Here is a 27714-nt window from a genome sequence, read left to right as displayed (position 1 = left end):
GAGAGACAGAAAGAGAGACAGAGACAGGGGTAGAAAGGGTATGAGAGAGAATTTGAGACAAAAGGAGAGGCAAAATATCAGGATATGGAAAAAGAAAGGGGAAAAAGATAAAGCACTGGCAGAGGGAGACATATGAAGCTATTAGGAAGAGAGAATGTAGGAAAAACAAAAATAGAGAATCTCTGCAAGAAGGAGAGAGGGAGAGAGCAGAGGGCAGAGGAGGATGAGATGTAGGACAATGATATATCGCTTGCTGGCAGGCTCAATTTGTCATGACATTATTGTGAGGAAAATGGAATTGAAGAGTTACATACAGGGGCACTGGAAGAGGACAGGAGGTCAGGGGTGGCAGCATTAGAGTCAGAGAGGACTGATAAGAGTGGACAGTAATCGTGATAAACTCCTGGACCCCTTTACCCTTTGACCAAGACAGGCATCACAGCTCCTTTTGGATCTTCACTGCTTCACAGTGCCCTGAACTCTCTACGGATTTACTGGGAGATCTACGGCTGACTCATATTATTAGACTGGTCGATTGTTTGGTCAATAGGCTGATGGCTGACCAAGATTTTTTTTGTCGAGCAGTAGCAAATATACAGATATCTTTTTATGGCACACGAGACACCTGCGTTATTCGCGCTCATCTCAGTTAACTAATCCATTGCGGAGGCCGAGAAGAATCAATTGCGGAGGCTGTGCAGATGGCACAGTACAAGAAGAAGGGGAGGGTGGCTGCACAATGCATGTCTCTCTCCAGAATGTGCTCTCTCCCGCAAATTCATTGTTTCATAACTTCATTGTGTGAATTGTTTGCATTTCAATGTTAGTGTCTATCAATTCCCCATTACATACAGTACCAGTCAAAAGTTTGGACACACCAACTCATCCAAGGGTTTTTCTTTATATTTACTATTTTTTACATTGTAGAATAATAGTGAAGACATCAAAACTATGAAATAACACATATGGAATCATGTAGTAACCAAAAAAGTGTTGAACAAATCAAAATATATGTTATATTTCAGATTTTTCAAAGTAGCCATCCTTTGCCTTGATGACAGCTTTGCACACTCTTGGCATTTTCTCAATCAGCTTCACGTGGAATGGTTTGCAACAGTCTAGAAGGAGTTCCCACATATGCTGAGCACTTGTTGCCTGCTTTTCCTTCACCCTGCAGTCTAACTCAAACCATCTCAATCGGGTTGAGGTCAGGTGGTTGTGGAGGCCAGGTCATGTGATGCAGCACTCCATCACTCTCCTTCTTGGTCAAATAGCCCTTACACAGCATGGAGGTGTGTTGGGTCATTGTCCTGTTGGAAAACACATGATAGCCCACTAAGCACAAACCAGATGGGATGGTATATCACTGCAGAATGCTGTGGTAGCCATGCTGGTTAAGTGTGCCTTGAATTCTAAATAAATCACAGACAGTGTCACCAGCAAAGCACCCCCACACCATCACACCTCCTCCTCCATGCTTCACGGTGGGAACCACACATGCAGAGATCATCCGTTCACTTACTCCACGTCTCACAAAGACATGGCGGTTGGAACCAAAAATCTCAAATTTGGGCAGCAATCTGAGGTGCAGTTAACTAATGAACTTATCCTCTGCAGCAGAGGTAACTCTGGGCCTTCCTTTCCTGTGGCGGTCCTCATGAGAGCCAGTTTCATCATAACGCTTGATGGTTTTTGCGACTGCACTTGAAGAAACTTTCAAAGTTCTTGAAATTTTCGGATTGACTGACCTTCATGTCTTAAAGTAATGATGGACTGTCGTTTCTCATTGCTTATTTGAGCTGTTCATCCCATAATATGGACTTGGTCTTTTACAAAATAGGGCTATCTTCTGTATACCACCCCTACCTTGTCACAACACAACTGATTGGCTCAAACGCATTAAGAAGGAAGTAAATTCCACAAATTAGCTTTTAACAAGGCACACCTCTTAATTGAAATGCATTCCAGGTGACTACCTCATGAAGCTGGTTGAAAGAATGCCAAGAGTCTGCAAATCTGTCATCAAGGCAAAGGGCGGCTACTTTGAAGAACCTAAAATATATTTTCATTTGTCACTTTTTGGGGTTACAATATGATTCCATATGTGTTATTTCATGGTTTGATGTCTTCACTATTATTCTACAATGTAGAAAACAGTAAAAATAATAAAACGCTGGAATGAGTAGGTGTGTCCAAACTTTTGACCGGTACTATATATCACTAATAGTACATTTACCGTTAATTCCTATAATTTCTAATCTACAATGTTTGTTTGGTTATGGTAATGTCTATTAATGCACTCAATGAATTATTATTCCAGTCTTTTACCGTTCTCATTGTTGGACTGTAACCGTTGTTTGCAGAGCACACAACCTATGCTACAATTGTGTGAAACAAGAATATGCTTTATCTCATTCCATTTACGAGTTTTGTCAATTTAGTCATTATATTTTGTTTGGAGCACTCCTGTCAATGTTGAGTAAGGACTCACACCTGATTACGCATAGAACTAAGCATATAGGCTACCTGGCCTGCTCTCAAATGTAGGCATATACATTTGTCCATTTGGGGATCTGATAGTATTTCTGATTGACTTAATGTACCACCACTAATGAGCTGTTGAGATTCTCAGAGTAATGTTTTCATCACCTCAAACAGCAAGGAAACAAAGTCTGTTTTTACATCCATTGAGACTGACAATAATTCCTCAATGTATATCAAAATCTTTCCAACTCTTTGCCTTTCGATAACCACTCAGCGTGAAAGGGAAACATGTCAGGCTCTGATCCAGTGGAAACGTCATCAAATAGGCCTACCTGAGAACTTCTTATCCATTGAGCAAATAGCTTACAGCTGTGTCTGCCCCAAGCTCACTGGCGTGGGAAACTCTGACGGGGCAGAATATTTTAAGCAATGTTGCAAGGAGCTTCAGGCCAGACACAAGTTAATGGTTGATACAATGTTGCAAGGAGCTTCAGGCCAGACACAAGTTAATAGTTGATACAATGTTGCAAGGAGCTTCAGGCCAGACACAAGTTAATAGTTGATACAATGTTGCAAGGAGCTTCAGGCCAGACACAAGTTAATAGTTGATACAATGTTGCAAGGAGCTTCAGGCCAGACACAAGTTAATAGTTGATACAATGTTGCAAGGAGCTTCAGGCCAGACACAAGTTAATAGTTGATACAATGTTGCAAGGAGCTTCAGGCCAGACACAAGTTAATAGTTGATACAATGTTGCAAGGAGCTTCAGGCCAGACACAAGTTAATAGTTGATACAATGTTGCAAGGAGCTTCAGGCCAGACACAAGTTAATAGTTGATACAATGTTGCAAGGAGCTTCAGGCCAGACACAAGTTAATAGTTGATACAATGTTGCAAGGAGCTTCAGGCCAGACACAAGTTAATAGTTGATACAATGTTGCAAGGAGCTTCAGGCCAGACACAAGTTAATAGTTGATACAATGTTGCAAGGAGCTTCAGGCCAGACACAAGTTAATAGTTGATACAATGTTGCAAGGAGCTTCAGGCCAGACACAAGTTAATAGTTGATACAATGTTGCAAGGAGCTTCAGGCCAGACACAAGTTAATAGTTGATACAATGTTGCAAGGAGCTTCAGGCCAGACACAAGTTAATAGTTGATACAATGTTGCAAGGAGCTTCAGGCCAGACACAAGTTAATAGTTGATACAATGTTGCAAGGAGCTTCAGGCTAGACACAAGTTAATAGTTGATACAATGTTGCAAGGAGCTTCAGGCCAGACACAAGTTAATAGTTGATACAATGTTGCAAGGAGCTTCAGGCCGGACACAAGTTAATGTGTCAGACAGGTTACGTTTTTTTTTCTTATGGTTATCTTGATCTCTGGCTCCATCTTGAGTCATTTGTGTCTTATTTCATCAAACAGTGAGCTTAAAATATTAGACTAAATCAATGCATATATAGTTGATTTTATTAAAACACATAGGGTGTCTATGTATGGAAAAATACATGTAAAAATATTTCCAACAATTGATTGGTCGAAAGAACAATTGACTTTTGGTCGACCAAGATTTGTTTTTGTCCGAGACAGCTGTAATCTGATTGCATCCATTGCTTGTATCTCATCACCAATACAAGATGGTGCATTGAGCGATTAGACCTACAAGCAAATCAAAAGGGGAGCAGGTGGTGAGCAACTTTGTATTCATTCATTCTTGTCTGAATAAAAATATATTCATATCTAGACTGGCAATTACCACAAGGCAATATACTGTTTACAGTATGTACTGCACACTTGTGTATCGGCGTTATACCAGTACAGAGATCTGAGTTAATGGTTCCAGCTAGAGAAAGGGGCTAATTCTACCATCAAAAATCCTTTCAGATGTACAAATTAATAGAAATACATTAAAACATTTAAACACATATTGCAAATATTTATAGGAGATCAAAAAAATCAGTGGATGTTTACAATAATTAAATACAAAAAATTATTCAGAAGCCTTGCATTTCTTCACAATTTTATGTGTTACAAAGTGGGATTAAAACTGATTCAATTGTAATGTTTTGTCAACAATCTACACAAAATACTCTGTAATGTCAAAGTGGAAGAAAAATTAAAACTTAAAAAAAAAGTTTAATAGAAATTAAATAACTAAAAGATAGTTGTTGCATAAGTATTCAACTCCCTGAGTCAAACATGTTAGAACCACCTTCGGCATTGATTACAGCTGTGAGTCTTCTTGGTTGAGTCGAAAAGTGCTTTGCAGGCATGGATTGTGCAATATTTGCCCATTCTTCTTCTCAAAATTCTTCAAGATCTGTCAAGATCAAAAGTCTTGCCATACATTTTCAAGAAGATTTAAGTCAAAATTGCAATTTAGCCGCTCAGGAACATTCAGTGTCTTTTTAGTAAGCAACTCCAGTGTAGATTTGGCCACGTGTTGTGGGTTATTGTCCTGCTGAAAGGTGAATTCCTCTCCCAGTGTCTGTTGTAAAGCAGACTGAAGCAGGTTTTCTTCTAGGCCCATTTCTTAATTTAGGATTGCCTAAACAAAGGGGCTGAATACTTATGCAACGACTATATTTTATTAAATAAAAAAAGAATAAAAATAGATATTATTATAAAATCCATTTTAATCCCACTGTAACACAATAAAATGTGAAAAAATCAGAGGGGTTTGAATACTTTTGCAAGGCACTGTATATCTTCATTAAAAACATTCAACAGAGGCTCACGTAATATCTTCTGGGATAACAAAATATCCCCATGCTGATTCTGCTGCAATAACAAAACCAGCATGGGGGAAATTGAGTCCTCTATTCAATGTCTAACACTTACCTTGCTATTAGCCAACTCAAAGTGCTACTTTATGTGCCCAAAATGAAGAGTTCACGTCTTCCAAATGACGCCACTCAAGCAATCAACACCAGAGACCTTCATTATCATTCTGGCCAGTCTAATTGAGCTGGAGACTTTTGGGGGGGATAGCTGTGCTGAGACATTTCATTGTGTTTAAAATGCTAATGCTGAAAACAGTATTGGACATGCTTAATTATAATCATCTCCTTTCATTAACACTGTGGGTGGGTTTGCAGCTGAGTGGCAGTGATGGGATCATAGAAAGGGATAGGCCAGTGGGCTTAGTGAGCATGAAAGCTTATTTTTGATCGTTGTGTTCTGTGTGTGTTGACGCAATGAATCGTGCCGTGACTACAAATACAGGTCATGTCCAGCCCTTTCCACCTTATACCAGTAGATTCAGGACGGTTCAAAGGTAGAAGGTTACCATCTGTGACTATGTGGACACTGGGGAGAGTGAATTACTGTACTCTTGGGAAAGAGTCGAGACTATGGAGAACGGCTGTGAGAATAAAGTGATAATAGATGCAAGGGGGAGAGTCACTAGATAAGAGAGTGGACCTGAGCGGTTAGGTTTTAATATAATACAAATGTTAACACTATGGAAGTTAAAGATAGAGTTAGAGGGGACGCTGGGGAGAGGGTAGACATAAAAAAGAGGAAATGATTGAGATATCAATACCACAGACTGATACCTAGGTAAATGTGAAGAATAGAGTAGACCTTGGACCGAAGGAGTAGTTATCTTAGCAGGGATGCAACCTTTTGACAGGGATACAAATAAGGTTGGTGGACCCTTGAGCAAGATGACACAGTGCTACTGAGTGCTAGTAATGCTCTTAACATCCACATTGCCTTTCACTCAAGTCTGGACATAATGGACATAATATAAGTGGACATAATATCCAGACACTAATTTCCTACTACTCTATATCATACCTATTAACTCACTGACTTCAAATGAAATAAAATATCCCATATATTTTCCATACGATAAAAAGCTTACTTCTCTCAAATGTTGTGCACAAATTAGTTTACACCCCTGTTAGTGAGATTTCCCAGTACCTAGTTTATTGTTGGGTTGACAGCATGGTCAATGTATTCAACCTTTTCTGGCCCATGGTGTTGCATGTGAATTTGTATCCTTTTAAGCTTGGAAAAGAGACCCTTAAACCCAGATTTGGACCACACACCCACTCCACTGAAGAGCAGGCTAGTGATTGCTTTGCAACGCTTGCAGTTAGCCATTGATTCCTTCGTAACCACTCATTGTCGAATTTGCGATTTCCAACTTGTTGTCTAATGTTTATGTCCAATGGCCAATGAGCACTGATAAGTTTTATGTATAATTTATCTTCATATGACAAGGATTGAAAAGCATTTGCCAGTACATTGTCAACATGATTCATGATGATGACTGCTTGTCTAGCTTCCTAGCTAAGATTTTGAAAGTATGATGTTGACATGATCAGTCCAATAAATGCTACGGTAGATATAACGTGATTTGACGGCATTTTATCTGTGGCCAATGACCTTGAGCCTTCTTAGATGGCACTTCTAATGTAACTCTATGCAGCACCCAAGGGGCTTGAATCTTTGAGTTCTTCCCGTAGATTTTGCGGTGATGTAGTGTCCCCGTGAGTGACAGAACATTGAGCCAATCACGGCGCAACTAGAGAACATAACCAACCCCTACGCTCCATATTTTCCACTGGCAGCCACACCACCACAGAAAGCAATGAGCTAGGCTGAAACACCTGCATTTTGGAGCTGCCTTACTCAAAAAAGCAAAAAAGAGACCTTGTTTGTATGCAGCTTTATTAACTCAAATTTTATTTCATTTTTTTATATATATATTTTTTAAGATTGCTTGCAAACTGATACGTGACACGTATTAATGCAAAAATAACATGCAAAACAGGCAATACACAACATATATATGTTATATATACAGTACCAGTCAAAGGTTTGGACACACCTACTCATTCAAGGGTTTTTCTTTATTTTGACTATTTTCAACATTGTAGAATAATAGTGAGGACATCAAAACTATGAAATAACACATATGGAATCATAGATTCTTCAAAGTTTCCCCCCTTAGCCTTGATGACAGCTTTGCACAATCTTGGAATTCTCTCAACCAGCTTCACGTGAAATGCTTTTCCAACAGTCTTGAAGAGTTCCCACATACACTAAGCACTTGTTGCCGGCTTCTCGTTCACTCTGCGTTCCAACTCGTCTCAAACCATCTCAATTGGGTTGAGTTTGTGTTATTGTGGAGGCCAGGTCATCTGATGCAGCACTCCATCACTCTCCTTCTTGGTCAAATAGCCCTTACACAGCCTGGATGTGTGTGTTGGGTCATTGTCCTGTTGAAAATCAAATGATAGTCCCTCTAAGCACAAACCAGATGGAATGGTGTATTGCTGCAGAATGCTCTGGTAGCCATGCTGGTAAAGTGTGCCTTGAATTCTTAATAAATCACCAACAGTGTCACCAGCAAAGCACCCCCACACCATCACACCTCCTCCATGCTTCACGGTGGGAACCACACATGCGGAGATCAACCGTTCACCCACTCTGCGTCTCACAAACACACATTTTTACTCAAAGGACAGATTTTTACCGGTCTAATGTCCTTTGCTTGTGATTCTTGTCTTTGCCAGTCTCTTCTTCGTATTGTCTCTTTAAGTAGCGGTTTCTTTGCAGCAATTTGGCCTGATTCACGCAGTTTCCTCTGAACAGTTGATGTTGAGATGTGTCTGTTACTTCAAATCTGTGAGGTATTTATTTGGGCTGCAATGTAACTCTAATTAACGTATCCTCTGCAGCAAAGTAACTCTGGGTCTTCCTTTCCTGTGCCACTCCTCATGAGAGCCAGTTTCATCATAACGCTTGATGTTTTTTTTGACTGCACTTGAAGACACTTTCAAATTTCTTGACATTTTCCACATTGACTGACCTTCATGTCTTAAAGTAATGATGGACTGTCATTTCTGTTTGCTTATTTGAGCTGTTCTTGCCATAATATGGACTTGATCTTTTACCAAATAGGGCTATCTTCTGTATACCACCCCTACCGTGTCACAACACAACTGATTGGCTCAAACGCATTACGAAGGGAAGACATTCCACAAATTAACTTTTTACAAGCCACACCTGTTAATTGAAATGCATTCCAGGTGACTTACTTATGAAGCTGGTTGAGAGAATGCCAAGAGTGTGCAAATCTGTCATCAAGGCAAAAGGTGGCTACTTCGAAGAATCTCAAATATAAAATATATTTTGATTTGTTTAACACTTTTTTGGTTACTACATGATTCCATATGTGTTATTTCATAGCTTTGATGTAGAAAATAGTAAAAATAAAGAAAAACCCTTGAATGAGTAGGTGTGTCTAAACTTTTGGCTGGTACTGTATATATATATATATTTATTTTTTTGCTAAACAGGTGGGGCTCAAAACAGGCTCTCCCCCACCTGCCCTGAATGATGGGTCGTCACTGTTCCCTGGTGCAACAGCACATTTTAAAACCCTGATGATAAAGGAGTTCACAGAGGTCTGAAATTGTTTTGATTTAATTATTTAATAACTTGTTTACGATGGCTGTGATGTTAGTGATGTTCTAATGTAATGTACTTGTTCTTTTTATTATATTTTACTTTATTGGCTCAGGGTACCATTGAAAATGAGACGCTGGTCTCAATTGACCTCCCCTGATTAAATAAAAGTGAACAAATCAAAATAACATGACCATTTGACCTTTCAGTTAATCCCAAACAGAAAATAAGGAAAGTATAATGGTGGGCAACACACCACTCACCTGGTGGATGAACACCTGTGCTCCTCGGGGGCTCATGAGCAGCACGGCCCGCCGCAGCGTGTCCCGGTAGCGATTGAGCTCCTCGGTCCGCATGGTGCTGAACAGGTTGGTGAACACCCTGCTCACGTTGCGGTCCACCCTCTGCAGAGACACGTCCAGACCCTGCCGAGACGCCTGGTCCAGGAATGTTTGCAACCCGCGGATGTCTGACAGAGAAGCAGAGACAAACAGTTCAAAATGCAGCCGAAAATATCAGGAGGTGCAACTGTAACTAGGTTTAACTGTTTAACTGATTATTTGATTATATTTTTTGTTTACAAAATTGACGTTTAGGTCCAAAAGGCCTTCCAGGAATAGCGAGAGTTGCGCTTCCCTTCTCTGGAGGATATTGGACAGGTTTTTCAGTCATTTTCATTCTCAGCTCTTGCAGGTGGGAGGCTATTTCAGTGGCAATAAAAGTGAACAGCTTTCAGCAACCAGTATCAAACAGATGTGCTTCATTTTGTTATAAGCCAGCATATCAATGGTGTTTTAAATAAATATATATCTTTTTTTACCCCTTTTTCACCCCAATTTCGTGCTATCCAATTGGTAGTTACAGTCTTGTCTCATCAATGCAACTCCTGTATGGACTCGGGAGAGGCGAAGGTCGAGAGCCGTGCGTCCTCCGAAACACAACCCAACCAAGCCGGACTGCCTCTGGACACAAAGCCCACTTAACCCGGAAGGCAGCCCCACCAATGTGTCGGAGGAAACACTGTACACCTGCGACCGTGTCAGCATGCACTGTGCCCGGCCCGCCACAGGAGTCACTAGTGCGTGATGGGACAACGACATCCCTGCCGGCCAACTCCCCTAACACGGATGACGCTGGGCCAATTGTGCGCCACTCCATGGGTCTCCCAGTCGCGGCCGGCTGCGAAAGAGCCTGGACTCAAACCCAGAATCACTAGTGGCACAGCTAGCACTGCTATGCAGTGCCTTAGACCAATGTGCCACTGGGGAGGCCATATTAATTGGTATTTTAACAGGTATTTGAGTTTCTATTCTGTTGCTTCAGTTTCAATGCACAGTTTTTCTCTGTTTATAGGTTACAGCCAGTGAAGAGGCGGGTGTGCAATCTCCCTGAGAAATGTGGAGGGAAACCTCTCCAGAGAGTTTCTACTGAACAGGCAAATCAAAGGTGAATGGAAACCGGACTCTCCAACGAGAATAATCAAGCCTACAGCTGTAGCTGCAGCCGTACCAAATGTCACACTGGGTTTTTAAAGAGAGGTGAACCATGCCATTTGCAGAGTGTCTCACTTCCCACAGTGGGAATAGTGGCAATCTGCTGTGTGTAGGTTTGAGTGTTTTCCAAATCTTCTCTCCTTGCACCTCTAGAGGATTGATGAGTCATTCAGGACCCTCATCAGTGTTCAGAGTAAACAGTCTCACACAAACACACACATGCACACACACACACACACACACACACACACACACACACACACACACACACACACACACACACACACACACACACACACACACACACACACACACACACACACACACACACACACACACACACACACACACACACACACACACACACACACTGTATATCAGACAGCATACACACATACTGTACACTAGAGAGGGTAGAGAGCTGACAGTGGTAATATACACTGACCAAAAATATAAACGCAACATGTAAAGTGTTGGGCCCATGTTTTATGAGCTGAAATAAAACATCCCAGAAAGGTTCCATGCACACAAAAAGCTTACTTCTCTCAAATGTGGTGCACAGATTTGTTTATATTCCTGTTAGTGAGCATTTCTCCTATGCCAAGATAATCCATCCACTTGACAGGTGTGGAATATCAATAAACTGATTAAACATCACGATCACTACACAGATCAAATAAAAGGCCATTCTAAAATGTGCAGTTTTGTCATGCAATACAATTCCACAGATGTCTCAAGTTTTGAGGGCAATTGGCATGCTGACTGCAGGAATGTTCACCAGAGCTGTTTCCAGAGAATTGAATCTTAATTTCTCTACCATAAACTGTATCCAACGTTGTTTTACAGAATTTGGCAGTACGTCCAACCGGCCTCACAACTGCCCAGGACCTCCACATCCGGCTTCTTCACCTGAGGGATCGTCAGATGGAGGAAGGGGGCTCCACAGTGGGCCCCTGCCCAGTCATGTGAAACCCATAGATTAGGGCCGAATGAATTTATTTCAACTGACTGATTTCATGTTACTCAGCAAAATCTTTGAAATTGTTTCATGTTGCGTTTATATTTTTGTTCAGTATATGTTGTGTTTCTACTACTCAGGGTCACAAAGGGAAAATACAATAACAAAAAAACACTTGACCAATTCACGAAGAAGACCGATATTGTGCACATCTTCTGCTTTCTCCTTGTGTTTCTTTGGGCAAAACTATAGGTCCATGTCTGGCCACAATAACCTCACAATGCTCAGAAGCAGGAATGTAATTCATGTTGTACTTTCCAAACTGTACTCTTCACAGCTTAGAAACATTGTATTTTCTCATTTTGTAGCAAAGGTGTTGTCTCTCTCTCTCTCTCTCTGTCTCTCTCTCACATTCTCTCACACGCACTCTCGCTCACGCTTCCTGCCCTCTCTCTCTCGCTCTCTCTCTCGTTCTTTCTCTCACACACTCTCTCACACATACTCTCTCTCACACACACACTCTCTCGCACAGTCACACACACTCTCTCTCACACTCTCACACTCTCTCTCACACTCTCACACTCTCTCTCTCACACTCTCTCTCTCACATTATCTCTCTCACACACTTCTTGCCCTCTCTCTCTCTCTCTCTCTCTCTCTCTCTTTCACAGTGCATGCTGGGAGTTTGAGTGTTTGGTGTAGAGGTCTCTGTCCTAACTTTTTTCTTGATTCTGTTCTTGGTCTTTTCTTTCAATTTGATTTTCTATGGTGGAGGGTTAATGTACTATTTGTTTTAGCGGTATCCACAGGTTTTTTCAAAGTTTGGGTGGAAGAGGACAGAGTTAATTTCCTGGGGTTTGGAAGGTGTGGTGTGTGCGATGGCTTCTCAGCCTAGCGCGGAGGAGACACTGTCGATACGGCATGGATTCAGGTGTGTTCCTGAGAACGGAGTTAAGGTGGAGGAGGTTCTGCTCGCGGTCGGTGAACAGGTAGGAGCTGAATTTATACATTCCGCTTCCAGAATGAACAAAGCTGTGGTTGTGTTCATGAAAAGAGCAAATTTGGTTGGTAGGCTAATTGCTAGTGGAATATTTGTAAGGGGTGTGTTGGTGCCATTTTTGCCTGTTTCTAACCCTTCGACAAGGGTGGTAGTTGCAAATTTGCCTCCGTTTATTACGGATGATCAAATCAGGAAAGAGCTAAGTCGTTTTGCTAGCGGTTTTTGTGTACAATGAGCGACAGCTAAATGTGCATTTTAAAGTGAGGCATGGGGAGGGACTCTACGCAGGGTTTGCCAGCACAGATAGTTTAGTGTTTTTAAGAGCTTTGCGTGCCCACATAAAGGCCATAGAAAAGGTGAGAGCACAAGCGCCAGTGGGGAGGTCAACGTGCAGGGGGCAATGAGATGCAGACAGCAGAGGCTGGGCCTAGTCATGCCAGGGATGGTGGTGTAGATGAGGCTGGGCCTAGTTATGCCAGAGATTGTGGTGTAGATGAGGCTGTGCCTAGTCAGGCTAGAGATGGTGGTGTAGCTGAGGCTGGGTCTAGTCAGGCTATGGATGGTGGTGTAGCTGAGGCTGGGTCTAGTCATGCTATGGATGGTGGTGTATCTGAGGCTGGGTCTAGTCATGCTATGGATGGTGGTGTAGCTGAGGCTGGGTCTAGTCATGCTATGGATGGTCGTGTAGCTGAGGCTGGGTCTAGTCAGGCTATGGATGGTGGTGTAGCTGAGGCTGGGTCTAGTCAGGCTATGGATGGTGGTGTAGCTGAGGATGGGTCTAGTCATGCTATGGATGGTGGTGTAGCTGAGGCTGGGTCTAGTCATGCTATGGATGGTGGTGTAGTTGAGGCTGGGTCTAGTCATGCTATGGATGGTGGTGTAGTTGAGGCTGGGTCTAGTCATGCTATGGATGGTGGTATAGCTGAGGCTGGGTCTAGTCATGCTATGGATGGTGGTATAGCAGAGGCTGGGTCTAGTCATGCTATGGATGGTGGTGTAGTTGAGGCTGGGTCTAGTCATGCTATGGATGGTGGTGTAGCTGAGGCTGGGTCTAGTCATGCTATGGATGGTGGTCTAGTTGAGGCTGGGTCTAGTCATGCTATGGATGGTGGTGTAGTTGAGGCTGGGTCTAGTCATGCTATGGATGGTGGTGTAGCTGAGGCGGGGTCTAGTCAGGCTATGGATGGTGGGGTAGCTGAGGCTGGGCCTAGTCATGCTATGGATGGTGGTGTAGTTGAGGCTGGGTCTAGTCATGCTATGGAGGGTGGTGTAGATGAGGCCGGGTCTAGTCAGGTTATGCTAGTGGATGAGGAGAGTATAGTGGTGAAGTGTAAGAGACTGGGGGGGAGGAGGAGGGTGTCAAGTGGAAAAGGAAAAAGAAAAAGAGGGAGAAGAAATTAGGTTTGAGGGGAGAGGCTGGTGTGGTCAAAGGCACCATGGAACCTTTGCCTGGTGCTGAGGGGGGAGGCCCTGACCAGAGAGGAAGGACAGGTGGTCAGGATGGGATATGAAGATGAGGAGGAAAGTGTTTCTAAGGAGAAAGATCATGAGTATTTTTTTCAGACTTCTCTTCAATGGGTCCAGAGCTGACAGCCAGTCAAGCAGAGGGGTCAAAATACACGTTGAGGGAACTGACAAGGTTCCTGAATGAGACCAAGGGGGAACAAGTTAATCTTGAGGCCTTTTTTTCTGATCTGAGAAATTCTGTAAGATCAGTACAACATGCTATGAAAAATGAGGAGCATGGTGTCCTCTCACCCAGGAAACGGTTTAGGTTGAGGAAGTGGGTCACAACAGTGCGTTAGGGTCTACCTTCAGACACTGTTTAGATGTATAGTTTCTTTCTGGCGCTTGGGCTTTTTGAGCTTTGCTATTGGTCTCTTTGCTGGCTTCACTTCCACTTCTTATGGAGACTCTTCGGGTAGGCTCGCTCAATATAAATGGCGCCAGAGATGCGGGAAAGAGGAGTGTGTTGGGTGAATATGTAAAACCAAAAAAAGTGCAGGTGTTGTTTCTGCAGGAGACGCATAGTGATGTGGTGAATGAAGTTGACTGGGGGCTCTGGTGGAAAGGGGCAAGTGTGTTGAGCCATGGGCCAAATTTTTGTGCATGGGTGGCAGTCCTTTTTGTACTGGGTCTGTCTCTAAAAATGTGCTCCTCAAAGGAGGTGTGTAGGTGTAGGCTGCTTGTTGTAAAAGCAGAAATTAACAACATGTGTTTTGTCTTTATAAATGTGTTTGCACCTAAAACAGGGAGAGAGAGGGGGGTTCTATTTGGGAGTCTTAGACAGGAACTCTCACAGGTAGCGCCTGAGGAGACGCTGGTGGTCGGCGGGGACTGGAACTGTACAATAGATTTTACGAAAGACAGAAATGGGGAAGAGCCTCATTCAGTGTCAGTGGGGGTGTTAAGGGACATCATTAATCAGTTTGACCTAGTGGATGTTTGGAGAACTAAACATCCCAACACAAGACAGTATACATGGGTGAAGGTTTTTGGGGCTACGGTGAGTGCAGCCCGACTTGATCGTTTTTACATGTCCAGGAATCGGAGCAATAGGCTGTTGGGCGCTACCATTCTCCAAGTGGGGTTTTCGGATCACCACATAACCATGGCTCGGCTATCGGAATTTTAATGTAAAGCTCTTACAAGATGCCACTTTTTGCTTCGGTTAGAAGACCTTTTGGGAAAGGTGGGGGCAGCGAAGAGAGGTGTATGAGTCTCTGAGTCAATTGTTGGATGTGGGAAAGTCCAAATTCGGCTTTTCTATCAACAGTATACAGCTCTCTCATCCTCAGAGGCTCGGAGAGTATTGGGGGAACTAGAGCGTTGTATTAGTGAGATGGAGGTAGAGATGGGGCAAGGCAATGTAGGCCTCCAGGCTAATTTAGCTGAATTACGTAGGAACATGGGTAGTTTTTTCCAGGTTAAAGCAAAGGGAGCACTTGAACTAGGTCCATGCTCAAGGAGATGGATGCTCCCAGCTCCTTCTTCTTTGGTTTGGAAAGACAGAGCGGTGAAGCCAAGGGTATGCATTGTCTATGGCTGTCTGATGGGCGGGGGACCTCTGTGGTGGGAGAGATGCGGGAGCGAACTGTGGAGTTTTAAACTGAGTTGTATAGGGTAGATGTGTGTGATCCTATGTGTGCTCAGGTCTTGTTTGCAGGACTCCCTAAGCTCTCTCTGGCACAGAGGGATGAAATGGACATTCCTTTGCTGTCCCATGAACTGGCAGAGGCCGTAACCCAGATGTCCCCCGGTCATGCACCGGGGGTCGATGGACTCCCAGTGGAGTTTTATAAAAATTCTGGGGAATAATTGGACTGGACTTCTTTTGCTTGTTGCGTGAATTTCGCCGGGGTAGGAGAGTCGCCGATGAGCTGCCGTCGGGCGGCTCTGACTCTCCTGCCCAAAAAAAAGGGGACTTGTGTGAATTTAAGAACTGGAGGCCTGTGGCATTGCTCTGTGCGGACTACACGATATTTTCCAAGGTCCTGTCTAACAGACTGAAGTCCCAGCTGGACTCGATAGTACATAAGGACCTAACATATTATGTACCAGGACGCTCAATCATGGACAACTTGTTCTTAATTAGGGACATGTTGGACTTGTCGAGAGGTTCTAATGTTAACTTTGGACTGGTCTCTTTAGATCAAGAGAAGGCTTTTGATAGAGTGGACAATGAGTATATGTTTAATGTGATGTTTGGGTATGGGAAGAGTTTTTTGACCTGTGTGAAACTATTGTATGCTGGGGCGTCATGTATGATCAAGGTGGGAGGGGGGCTCAGTAGGCTAGTCTGGGTGAGACGGGGCATTAGACAATGATGAGTTCATTCGAGTTATGTACACTAGGCATTGAGCCTTTTTTGGGCCTGCTACGCAAGAGACTGTAGAGAGTGTACTGGACAGGCATGGGTGTGGTGACAGGCATAGTAGTGTCAGCGTATGCAGATGATGTTTCTGTGATGGTCAGGGATGGGCAGGATATGAAGGCACTAGAGACCAGTCTGAAGGGGTACCAGGGAGCTTCCTCAGCTAAAATAAACTGGGGCAAGAGCAAAGCTATGTTATATGGGGGGGATAGGGCCCCTCCTCTGCTTCCAGGGGCTTTGCAGTGGGGTTGTGAAGGGCTTAAAATGTTGGGGGTGTACCTGGGCTCGGAGAGGTTGGTCAGGAAGAACTGGGAGGGGCTGTCACAGGCAGTGGTTTCAAGACTGGCCAGGTGGAGGTGGCTCCTGTCCCATGTCATATAGAGGGAGGGTGCTGATAATCAATAACCCGGTGGCATCTTCCCTGTGGCATAAACTGGCTGTCCTCACCGCTCACAGACCTGCAACGCAAGCTGGTGGACTTTTCTTGCCGGGCCAGCACTGGCTGAGGGCGGCTGTGTTGTACATGACCGTCCACGAAGGAGAACAGGGCCTGGTGGAACTGGAGAGCAGGGTGGCTGCATTCCGACTAAAGGCGGCGCATAGACTGCTGTGCTATACTGATGTTGGCTGGAGGGAACCAGCATGCGCACTGCTGTGGAGAGCTGGAGGATTAGGGTTGGACCGGCAGCTGTTCCTCATGAGGCTGGAGAGGCTGAGTACATCAAGTCTCTCTGATTTTTACTCTGCAGTGCTGAGGGCCTGGCAGCTGCTAAGGCCCACACGAGAAGGGGGTGTGGAGCCTGGGCTGTGGGTGTGGGAGGAGCCTATATTCCACAACCCAGCCATCCCTTTGAGATCGGTTCAGTCGGCCACCCTACAGAGGCGACTGATGGCAGTGGGCTTACTAAGGCTGGATGACCTGCGACTGCTGGGAGAGGAGGGATAGAAAACCCCAGAAGTCCTGGCACAACAAACAGGAATACTGTCTCTTAGGCTGCTGGAGGGATTCCTGGGGGAGGTCCAGGAGGCACTATCTGAGCCGGTAAGGGTGGTGTTTGAGCGGCCAACGGGGGAGTGGCCACCAATGTTTCTGCCACTGCAGGTGACGAAAGAGACTGAGGACTGGCAAGGGGGTCTGGAGGACTTGTTAGATTTTAACACTCCGAGCCTGGGGGAGTTTGAGGGGGTGGGAGGTAAAGCCCTCTACAACCTCTTAAGGTGAGGAACATTGGGAGCCTAACAGAAGTGAAGGCACATCAGTGGCAGGGGGTATGTGGGGAGGAGAGTGTGGTGGGGTTTAGATGGAGGGTGATCTACAAACCCCTAGCACCAAAGAGGTCAGGGGACCTCCAGTGGAGGGTTCTACATGGAGCCCTGGCCACTAAGAGCTGGTTAGCACGGGTTGAACCGGGAGTCGGGCAGGGGTGTCCTTTCTGTGTTATGAGAGAGACTGTGATTCATGTGTTTTCTGTGTGCGCCAGGTTAATGCCATTAATGTCTATGTTGGAATGTCTGTGCGAGAGGTTGGGGGTGTTTTTTACTCTTGGGATGTTTATAATGGGGTACAGGTATTCAAATATCGAAAAGGCCAAATGTGTTTTGCTGAATTTTCTGTTTGCTCAGGCAAAGTTGGCTATTTGGCTAACAAGGAGGAACAGGGTCAAAGGTGGGGGATAACAGACCCTTTACTATTATTTAATGGGATGGTCTCTGCGCGCCTTAGGGTGGAACTTGAGTTCTATAAAATGATAAAAAGTGTGGAGATGTTTCAGGAGATATGGTGTCTTGTATAGCTAGGGAAGATGTTTTGGATATACGGTTGTAGAAGTGGTGAGTTTTTTTGTTATTGTGATATGTGGTGTTTTGTATCGTGTGGCAGAGGGAAAGGTGAGTAGGGTACATGTATGCAATACAGGATTTATTTTTGTGTTTTATTTAAGGGCAGGGGTGAGATTTTATTGAAATGAGAATGTTTCATTAAAGAAAGACAAAGTCTATAAAGTCCCACACTCACTCTCTCTCACGCTTCTTGCCCTCTCTCTCTCATGCTCTCTCACTTACACACTCTCTCACACACTCGCTCTCACACACACTCTCTCTCACACACTCTCTCTCACACACACACACACACACACACTCTCTCTCACCCTCTCTCTCTCTCTCTGACTCACACTCTTTCACACACTCTCTGACACACACTCTCTCACACACACACATGCTCTCTCACACTCCCTCTCTCACACACACACACTCTCTCTCTCTCACACACACTCTCTCTGACACTCTCCCTCTCACACACACTCTCGCTCACACTCTCTCTCTCACACACACCCTCGCTCACACACACTCTCTCACACACACACTCTCTCTCTCACACATGCTCTCTCACACTCCCTCTCTCACACACACACTCTCTCTCTCTCACACACACTCTCTCTGACACTCTCCCTCTCACACACACTCTCGCTCACACTCTCTCTCTCACACACACCCTCGCTCACACACACTCTCTCTCACACACACTCTCTCTCACATTCTCTCTCACACACAGTCTCTCTCACGCTTCTTGCCCTCTCTCTCTCGCTCTTTCTCTCACACTCTCTCTCTCGCATACACACCCTCTCTCTCACTCTCTCTCTCTCGCTTGCTCTCTCTCTCTCACATACACACTCTCTGACACACCCTCTCTCTCTCTCACTCTCTCTCTCTCGCTTGCTCTTTCTCTCACACATACTTTCTTTCTAGCACACTCTCTCTCACACACATGCTCTCTCTCTCTCACACACACACATTCTCTCTGTCTCAAGTTTGCCTAGCCTATTATGAATCAGTGAAAAATAAATTATTGGTTTCAAGATTTCCATTGGTGGAAAAAAACACTATTCTGTTTCCACCTTTAAACCAGAGAATGAGAGTCAATGGACTGGAAATGAGGCCTCACGGAAAATGGGAGGTTTGCTCAAGTCATTACCAAAGGAAAACATATGGGGAGTATAACAGCATCAACTTTGGTCCTGCCCTAAAAAAGTGTTCAGTGGCATTTCTATCTCATACTATCACAAGATTAATCCTGGATGAAAGGCGGCCATGCAACAGCTCAGGGAGAGGGCACAGGCTAAGATGGCTGATGCGGACTTTAAAGTCCCAGTGCTAAACCTTGGGCGGCGTTCCAGAGCACAGCTACACTATCCTGGCCATAGACAGGAGGCAGAAAAGAGGATTAATGGGGAATTATGGGTCATATTTCTGGACATGTTTTCTCAAGCATCACTTAGGAATACAAATCTGGCTTTAAAAGGTTGAAATACTCTACCTCGGAAACTTAGCTTCATCACTCAACTAATATAAACTTAATAGGCTACTTTTTCTAGATTTTTTGGCATAATAGTATATTCTGAACAGAAGGTAGTGAGACATTTTTACATTAGTTCATAAATAAGCTGTTTCGTAAACCAACTGTAAGACATCTCTGCAGACCTACTGGAGTATGAAATATATTGTGTAATTCTTCATTATACTGTACATAATTGTGCACAAACCCATTTAATAACCTTTGCTTAAGATTTAATTGACTTCAGCATTAATTAGAAAACATTTGCTCTCATAACACCTTCATAAATAAAGTTGTTGGCAGACGGAAAATAGAACTTGTATTACATACAGTACATCTTTATGGAAATGTACTCCATATTTTATTTGTATTTATTTAACCTTTATTTAACTGGGCAAGTCAGTTACGAACAAATTCTTATTTACAATGACGGACTACCCTCCCTTAACCCAGACGACGCTGGGCCAATTGTGCTCCGTCCTATGGGACACCTGATCACATCCGGGTGTGATGCAACCCGGGATTGAACCCGGTCTGTAGTGACGCCTCTAGCACTGCGATGCAATGCCGTGACTGCTGCGCCACTAAGGATCCCTAAAATAGTGAGTGCATCAGCCTGTTGTGTACTGAGGAAAATGCCATTATAAAGACAAGCCCTCATCCTCCCTCTTCATCTGACAATCATGATATCGACCTCTGTCTATGTTAATGCAGTTTAACTAGATTACTCAGACTCTAATCGACTTTAGTGCCCCTGATCACAGCCTGACACGCATGGCCGGGAGACACCATGGTAACCTAATTTTGTGTGTGTGTGTGCGTGTGCGTGTGCGCGCGCGTATGCGTGTCTTTGTAGGGCGGCCCAGCCCCCAAAGTGACTTTAATCAACTGTCTGCAAGAATTCCTTTGTTTTCATAGGAATTCGGCCTTCTCTGCATTATCTCACCAACCCCCTCTTGTCACACCTCTGGGTAGCAGAGGTTCTGTTGTCTTTACATCCTGTAGGGCTGATATCTGATTGGAGGTTAACTTTACAGTAAGACCACTGGTCAACAACTCAGATTTTGAATCCAAGCATCGCAGATGCTTAGAAAAAGGTGTTAGATTCATTGTCTCATTCTTTCTTGTTCCTGAACTGCACTCGTGAGATACCAACTCTCTTTCCACCCCAGGGACACTTTTGTTTTAACTAGGCAAGTCAGATAAGAACAAATTATTGTTTACAATGACAGCCTATAGCGAGGAACAGTGAGTTAACTTTCTTGTTCAGGGGCAGAATGACACATTTTTACCTTGTCAGCTCGGGGATTCGATCCAGCAACCTTTCGGTTAGTGGCCCAACACTCTAACCACTAGGCTACCTGCCGCCCCATGCACCACTTAGAGCATGGCCTTTCAGACTAGGACTTCTCTCTCTCTCTCTCTCTCTCTGGTCATACCTAGAGTATTGCACTGTAATGTTTGTAACCTAAGCTTTATGCCTTGTATGTGATTTCATTCATTTTACAATGTTATTAAATATCTGCCTTTATCATTCCTCTCATACCAATTCTTGCTAGTCAACGTCAACTCATTGCCTAATGCATGCTTGCATATTTTATATATCTTGATGGAGTCAGATAAACATAGGCTAATTGCTTACTATGGGTCGCATGCGAGGTATATATAATATGCATATATGATCAATATTACCACCCTACATGTGTGTGTGTGTACTGTATGTGCATGCATGTGCATGTGTGTGGGTGCAATTAAGGCTTAATTGGGATGTTAGACAGAATTCAACAAACTTTGTGTTATCTTTAGATAGTTAGTGGGCATCATAAGTAGTCATGTAGTCATCAGAAGTAGTCATGTAGTCATCAGGAGTAGTCAAGTAGTCATCAGAAGTAGTCATGTAGTCATCAGAAGTAGCCATGTAGTCATCAGAAGTAGCCATGTAGTCATCAGAAGTAGTCATGTAGTCATCAGAAGTAGTCATGTAGTCATCAGAAGTAGTCATCAGAAGTAGTCACGTAGTCATCAGAAGTAGTCACGTAGTCATCAGAAGTAGTCACGTAGTCATCAGAAGTAGTCACGTAGTCATCAGAAGTAGTCACGTAGTCATCAGAAGTAGTCACGTAGTCATCAGAAGTAGTCACGTAGTCATCAGAAGTAGTCACGTAGTCATCAGAAGTAGTCACGTAGTCATCAGAAGTAGTCACGTAGTCATCAGAAGTAGTCACGTAGTCATCAGAAGTAGTCACGTAGTCATCAGAAGTAGTCACGTAGTCATCAGAAGTAGTCACGTAGTCATCAGAAGTAGTCGCGTAGTCATAAAAAGTAGTCGCATAGTCATCAGAAGTAGTCATGTAGGCATCAGGAGTAGTCAGGTAGTCATCAAAAGTAGTTGCGTAGTCATAAAAAGTAGTCACGTAGTCATCAGAAGTAGTCACGTAGTCATCAGAAGTAGTCACGTAGTCATCAGAAGTAGTCACGTAGTCATCAGAAGTAGTCACGTAGTCATCAGAAGTAGTCACGTAGTCATCAGAAGTAGTCACGTAGTCATCAGAAGTAGTCACGTAGTCATCAGAAGTAGTCACGTAGTCATCAGAAGTAGTCGCGTAGTCATAAAAAGTAGTCGCATAGTCATCAGAAGTAGTCATGTAGGCATCAGGAGTAGTCAGGTAGTCATCAAAAGTAGTTGCGTAGTCATAAAAAGTAGTCGCGTAGTCATCAGAAGTAGTCGCGTAGGCATCAAAAGTAGTCGCGTAGTCATCAGAAGTAGTCGTGTAGTCATAAAAAGTAGTCGTGTAGTCATCAGAAGTAGTCACGTAGGCATCAAAAGTAGTTGCGTAGTCATCAAAAGTAGTCGCGTAGTCATCAGAAGTAGTCGCGTAGTCATCAGAAGTAGTCACGCAGTCATCAGAAGTAGCCACGCAGCCATCAGAAGTAGTCACGTAGTCATCAGAAGTAGTCAAGTAGTCATCAGGAGTAGTCAAGTAGTCATCAGGAGTAGTCAAGTAGTCATCAGGAGTAGTCAAGTAGTCATCAGGAGTAGTCATCAGGAGTAGTCACGTAGTCATCAGAAGTAGTCACGTAGTCATCAGAAGTAGTCACGTAGTCATCAGAAGTAGTCAAGTAGTCATCAGGAGTAGTCACGTAGTCATCAGGAGTAGTCACGTAGTCATCAGAAGTAGTCACGTAGTCATCAGAAGTAGTCATCAGGAGTAGTCACGTAGTCATCAGAAGTAGTCACGTAGTCATCAGAAGTAGTCAAGTAGTCATCAGAAGTAGTCAAGTAGTCATCAGAAGTAGTCACGTAGTCATCAGAAGTAGTCAAGTAGTCATCAGAAGTAGTCACGTAGTCATCAGAAGTAGTCACGTAGTCATCAGAAGTAGTCACGTAGTCATCAGAAGTAGTCACGTAGTCATCAGAAGTAGTCACGTAGTCATCAGAAGTAGTCACGTAGTCATCAGAAGTAGTCACGTAGTCATCAGAAGTAGTCACGTAGTCATCAGAAGTAGTCACGTAGTCATCAGAAGTAGTCACGTAGTCATCAGAAGTAGTCACGTAGTCATCAGAAGTAGTCATGTAGTCATCAGAAGTAGTCATCAGAAGTTGCACTATTTATGTGGCGGGCGGGTCATTTTCCTACAATAGCATGAATTGATTGCATTTTTGTCATGCAGCTAATTTATGCAAATGCCAGTCCAATGGTGGGATCAAGATTGTGCAGATTCAGTTTTATTAAAATGTGTTAGTGATTAAACTGCATTGTTGTGTGGGTAGAAAGGGGATTAATTTATTATATGTATTTGTATTGCCAAGGCAGCAGCTACTCTTCCTGGGGTCCAAACACATTATTAAGGCACTTACATCACGCATAAAACAAAATATAAAAGTACATCATATAACATTATTACATCCACTACATATCTACAATACAAAATGTATAATACCACCACACAACAAGATTACAATATACGTGCGTGTAGAGTGAATGTGCTAGCGTGTGTGTGTGTATGTGTGTGTCTGTACCTGTGTGCTCTTTTTCACAGTCCCCGCTGTTCCATAAGGCGTATTTGTATCTGTTTTTTTAATCTGATTCTACTGCTTGCATCAGTTACCTGATGTGGAATAGAGTTCCATGTAGTCATGGCTCTATGTAGTACTGTGCGCCTCCCATAGTCTGTTCTGGACTTGGAGATTGTGAAGAGACCTCTGGTATCATGTCTTGTGGGTTATGCATGGGTGTCCCAGCTGTGTGCTAGTAGTTTAAACAGACTGCTCGGTGCATTCAGCTTGTAAACTCTTCTTACAAAAACAAGTTGTGATAAAGTCAATCTCTCCTCCACTTTGAGCCAGGAGAGATTGACATGCATATCATTAATGTTACCTCTCCGTGGACATTTAAGGGACAGACATGTTGCTCTGTTCTGAGTTAATTGTAATTTCCCTAAGTCCCCCTTTGTGGCACCTGACCACACGACTAAACAGTAGTCCAGGTGCGACAAAACCAGGGCCTGTAGGACCTGCCTTGATAGTGTCAAGAAAGCAGAGAAGTGCTTTATTATGCACACACGTCTCCCCATTTTAGCTACTGTTGTATCATTATTTTTTGACCATGACAGTTTAGAATCCAGGGTTACTCCAAGCAGTTAAATCACCTCAACTTGCTCAATTTCCACATTATTCATTACAAGATTTAGTTGAGGGTTAGGGTTTAGTGAATGATTTGTCCCAAATACAATGCTTTACGTTTTTGAAATACTTAGGACTAATTTATTCCTTGCCACCCATTCTGAAACTAACTGCAGCTCTTTGTTAAGTGTTGCAGTCATTTCAGTCGAGTTATTAGCTGACGTGTATAATGTTGAGTCATCCGCATACATAGACACACTGGATTGATTTAGTCATTAGTAAAGATTGAAAAAAGTAAGGGGCCTAGACAGCTGCCCTGGGGAATTCCTTATTCTACCTGGATTATGTTGGAGAGGCTTTCATTAAATAACAACCTCTATGTTCTGTAAGGTAACTATTTACCCACAATATAACTTGTTTCAAAGGTTTTGCTAAGGGTTGGTAACAGGCTGATTGGATTTTGACAAATAAGTATTGAGTGATACTGTAAAAATGACCAGTCAGAGAAATTATGGGTTCAAAGTGCCTTCAATTTTATTGCATTTCAGTCTCTTAAAATTATTTTCTATTGCTTCACTCATTAGAATCCATGCTCCTCCATGACATTCTTACATATCAATATGTAGAATTAGAAATCAAGGTATTTGACACTAAAGGGTACTACATGAAAATGGGTGCACTTTTCATTCCTGTAAAGACTTTAATGCAAAAGAATGTCTCCTCAATGTACAATTCTGTTTTACTATAATTACTTTGTCAAATCCTTACTCCTAGAGGGACTCAAGAAAGCTATACATTTAGTTGATTTCCCACGCCAATACAATTTAATTTAAAGGGGGTCATGAATCAAAACCCAGAGGCTTATTTCCCAACAAATATAATAACCTAATGGGACCCTAGCATGGGATAAAGTAATCATTGCGTGTGCAAATAAAATAAGTCAGTAAGTCATGATAAAGCAATCAGCATTTCAGATTGAACCACTGTAGCAAGTGTTTTGAGGATTAGCAGGTTTATATGTCTAAAAATTATAATGTGGCAAAGCTCACCTGTTCCTTGCTTCCAGTGTGTAAATGTTGTTAGCTTCAGCCCTCTCTCTCTCTCTCTCTCTCTTTCTCGCTCTCTCTCTTACTTTCTTTTTGGGGAGGAATGCTAATGGAGTTACCAGCAGTAAGATTTGAGCTTTATTTACAAAAAGACATTGGGTCCAAAAATGCTTGCTGTCGTTTTACACCACAAAATACAGTTCTATACAAAAATGGATACAATACTATGAACTATCTCTGACTATCTTTCACCGCGCCTCTCTCCGGTAGCCTAGTGGTTAGAGAGTTGGGCCAGTAACCAAAAGGTTGCTGTCGATTATGGCAGCCCCCCGCACCTCTCTGATTCAGAGGGGTCGGGTTAAATGTGAAAGACACATTTCAGTTGAAGGCATTCAGTTGTACAACTGACTAGGTATCCCCCCTTTCCCATGTCACTCTCTCCCACTTTGTAGTCAGTCCATATCCTCCTCTAACCTTTCTCTTGCTCCAACTCTCTTTACTTTGCTCATTATACAAGCCCATAGCACATTCCTCTGTTTGCCTATGCTCATCCACTCCTCATCTGAAAAGGGGCTACGCATTAAGACCCATCTCCTGCAGTGTGCGGCAGCTAAATCAATCTCCCACCTAATACCAGTCTAATATCTCCTCCTTTGAGAAGAGAGCAGGCCGTAAAGAGGGCAGTGATAGATGTCCCACTCCACACTCATTATGGAGCCCAGGTAATCTCGACACCGCCCAGGGAGGAACATGGTGGATTCAGGGCCCGTCATGATTTACTGCAATAGATGTGAGTTTATATAGCTGTTATACACTGAGTGTACCAAACATTAGGAACACCCCTTTTCCCATCAGAATAGCCTCGATTCATCAGAGCATTGACTCTACAATGTGTAGAGATGCTGGCCCATGTTGACTCCAATGCTTCCGACAGTTGTGTCAAGTTGGCTGAATGTCCTTTGAGTGGTGGACCATTCTTGATACGCACAGGAAACTGTTGAGAATGAAAAAGAAACAGTGCGCCTGGCACCTACTACAGTACCACGTTCAAAGGCACTTCAATCTTTTGTCTTCCCCATTTACCCTCTGAATCGCACACATACACAATCCATGTCTCAATTATCTCAAGGCTTGCAACATTTCTTTACATGGATGACTTTTCCAAATCCAATCACTTTTCCACTTTTATTCAACATCATCACATTTAATGTTTTTGTTGAAATGACGTGGAAACAGTGTTGATTCAACCAGTTTTTGCTCAGTGGGAAACAAGCAGAGTAGAGGAGAAGGTACAATGAACGATCCACTTCTTTTGCTGACTCTGCAAAAGCCGTGATCCGTAAAAGCAAACTGAAGGAAGTTTGTTTCTCTGTTGAAGAGTTTAAAATAGTTTTTCCTCTCTCCTCCTCAACATTGACTCTATCTGTGTGGTTTTCAAAGTTAAAAATAGCAGAAACATCAGTTGATGATTGATCGTCCAAGACCATGGATGAGAGTTGCCGCGATAGGACAGTATTGGTCAGACAGTTGGTATTTATGTAAAACTCTTGTAACTCATTGTGTCTTTATTTCACCTACTGCACATCCCTGCAATCCTGCCAATCTGGAGAAATGCAGGTCAAATCCAAAAATAAAGAGCAGCATCATTCTCCAAATGAAAAATTGTTGATACAGTACAGGCATACATGGGATTACCATCTCCTTCGCATAAACATGCAAGAAAATATAATTTTCAAATGATAATACTCTGGGTGGGACACCATTCTCCTAGTGCTCATAGGCAAATAATGTGGAAGCTATCGCTAACCAAGCAATACTCACATGACCTCAAAAATGATGAGTTGAAAATGCGAAATAACAAATGGAACAAGATAAGGGAAACAGAGAGGAGACATTTCAAAGGGATGCCATTGATGCGTTCATGTGAATAAATGGGCATCACTAACAAACATCATTTAATGTTGTCTGAGTTTAGCCCAGAGGACACAAAACCAGCTGCTTGAAGAGCGATAAAAGCAAACAGCCAAACAGTCAGCGTGACAACATTACTGTAGCAACTCTAGTCTAAATACAACATACACTAACTACAGTATAGCATCTATGGACAAACTCCCATTACAGTCCATTACAGTCCAGTCCCTTGCAGACGTGTACCGTTACCAAAACAGATTCAAAGCTGAGATAGCTAGTGAAGTGGGGCTTTAGGCTAACGATGCTCCATGAATTCCTCCATTCCAACAGAGTACATGCATGAGAGCTGTACCAAATGCTATGGAGGTATGGGCTATGGACCAAAGTTTGATATCAAACATGCATAAATATCATACCCCCCCCCCCAAAAAAACTCCCCTATTATTGGTAATGGTGAGAGGTTAGCAAGTTTTGGGGGCATGATCTTTGTACATCTGTAACTTTCTCAGTCATCGTTATGTATGATACATTCATGATTATTCGTAATCATTTTAGCATCCACATTAAC

At 43.2% G+C, this 27714-nt stretch overlaps 1 protein-coding gene across 2 annotated transcripts in view; it reads right to left on the bottom strand.

Moving 5' to 3' along the window:
• Positions 1 to 27714, bottom strand: part of LOC129857829 (glutamate receptor ionotropic, delta-1-like) — a 443480-nt gene that overhangs the window by 147667 nt on the left and 268099 nt on the right. For both annotated transcript variants that reach the window (XM_055926464.1, XM_055926455.1), the window contains exon 4: positions 9173 to 9378. In XM_055926464.1, coding sequence (XP_055782439.1) covers positions 9173 to 9378 — 206 coding nt within the window. The remainder of the gene's footprint in view (positions 1 to 9172; positions 9379 to 27714) is intronic.

The sequence above is a fragment of the Salvelinus fontinalis genome, chromosome 1 (assembly GCF_029448725.1).
Source record: "Salvelinus fontinalis isolate EN_2023a chromosome 1, ASM2944872v1, whole genome shotgun sequence".
Taxonomy (NCBI): domain Eukaryota; kingdom Metazoa; phylum Chordata; class Actinopteri; order Salmoniformes; family Salmonidae; genus Salvelinus; species Salvelinus fontinalis.
Note: the sequence above shows the minus strand (reverse complement) of the source record. Positions and strands in the feature narration are given on the sequence as shown.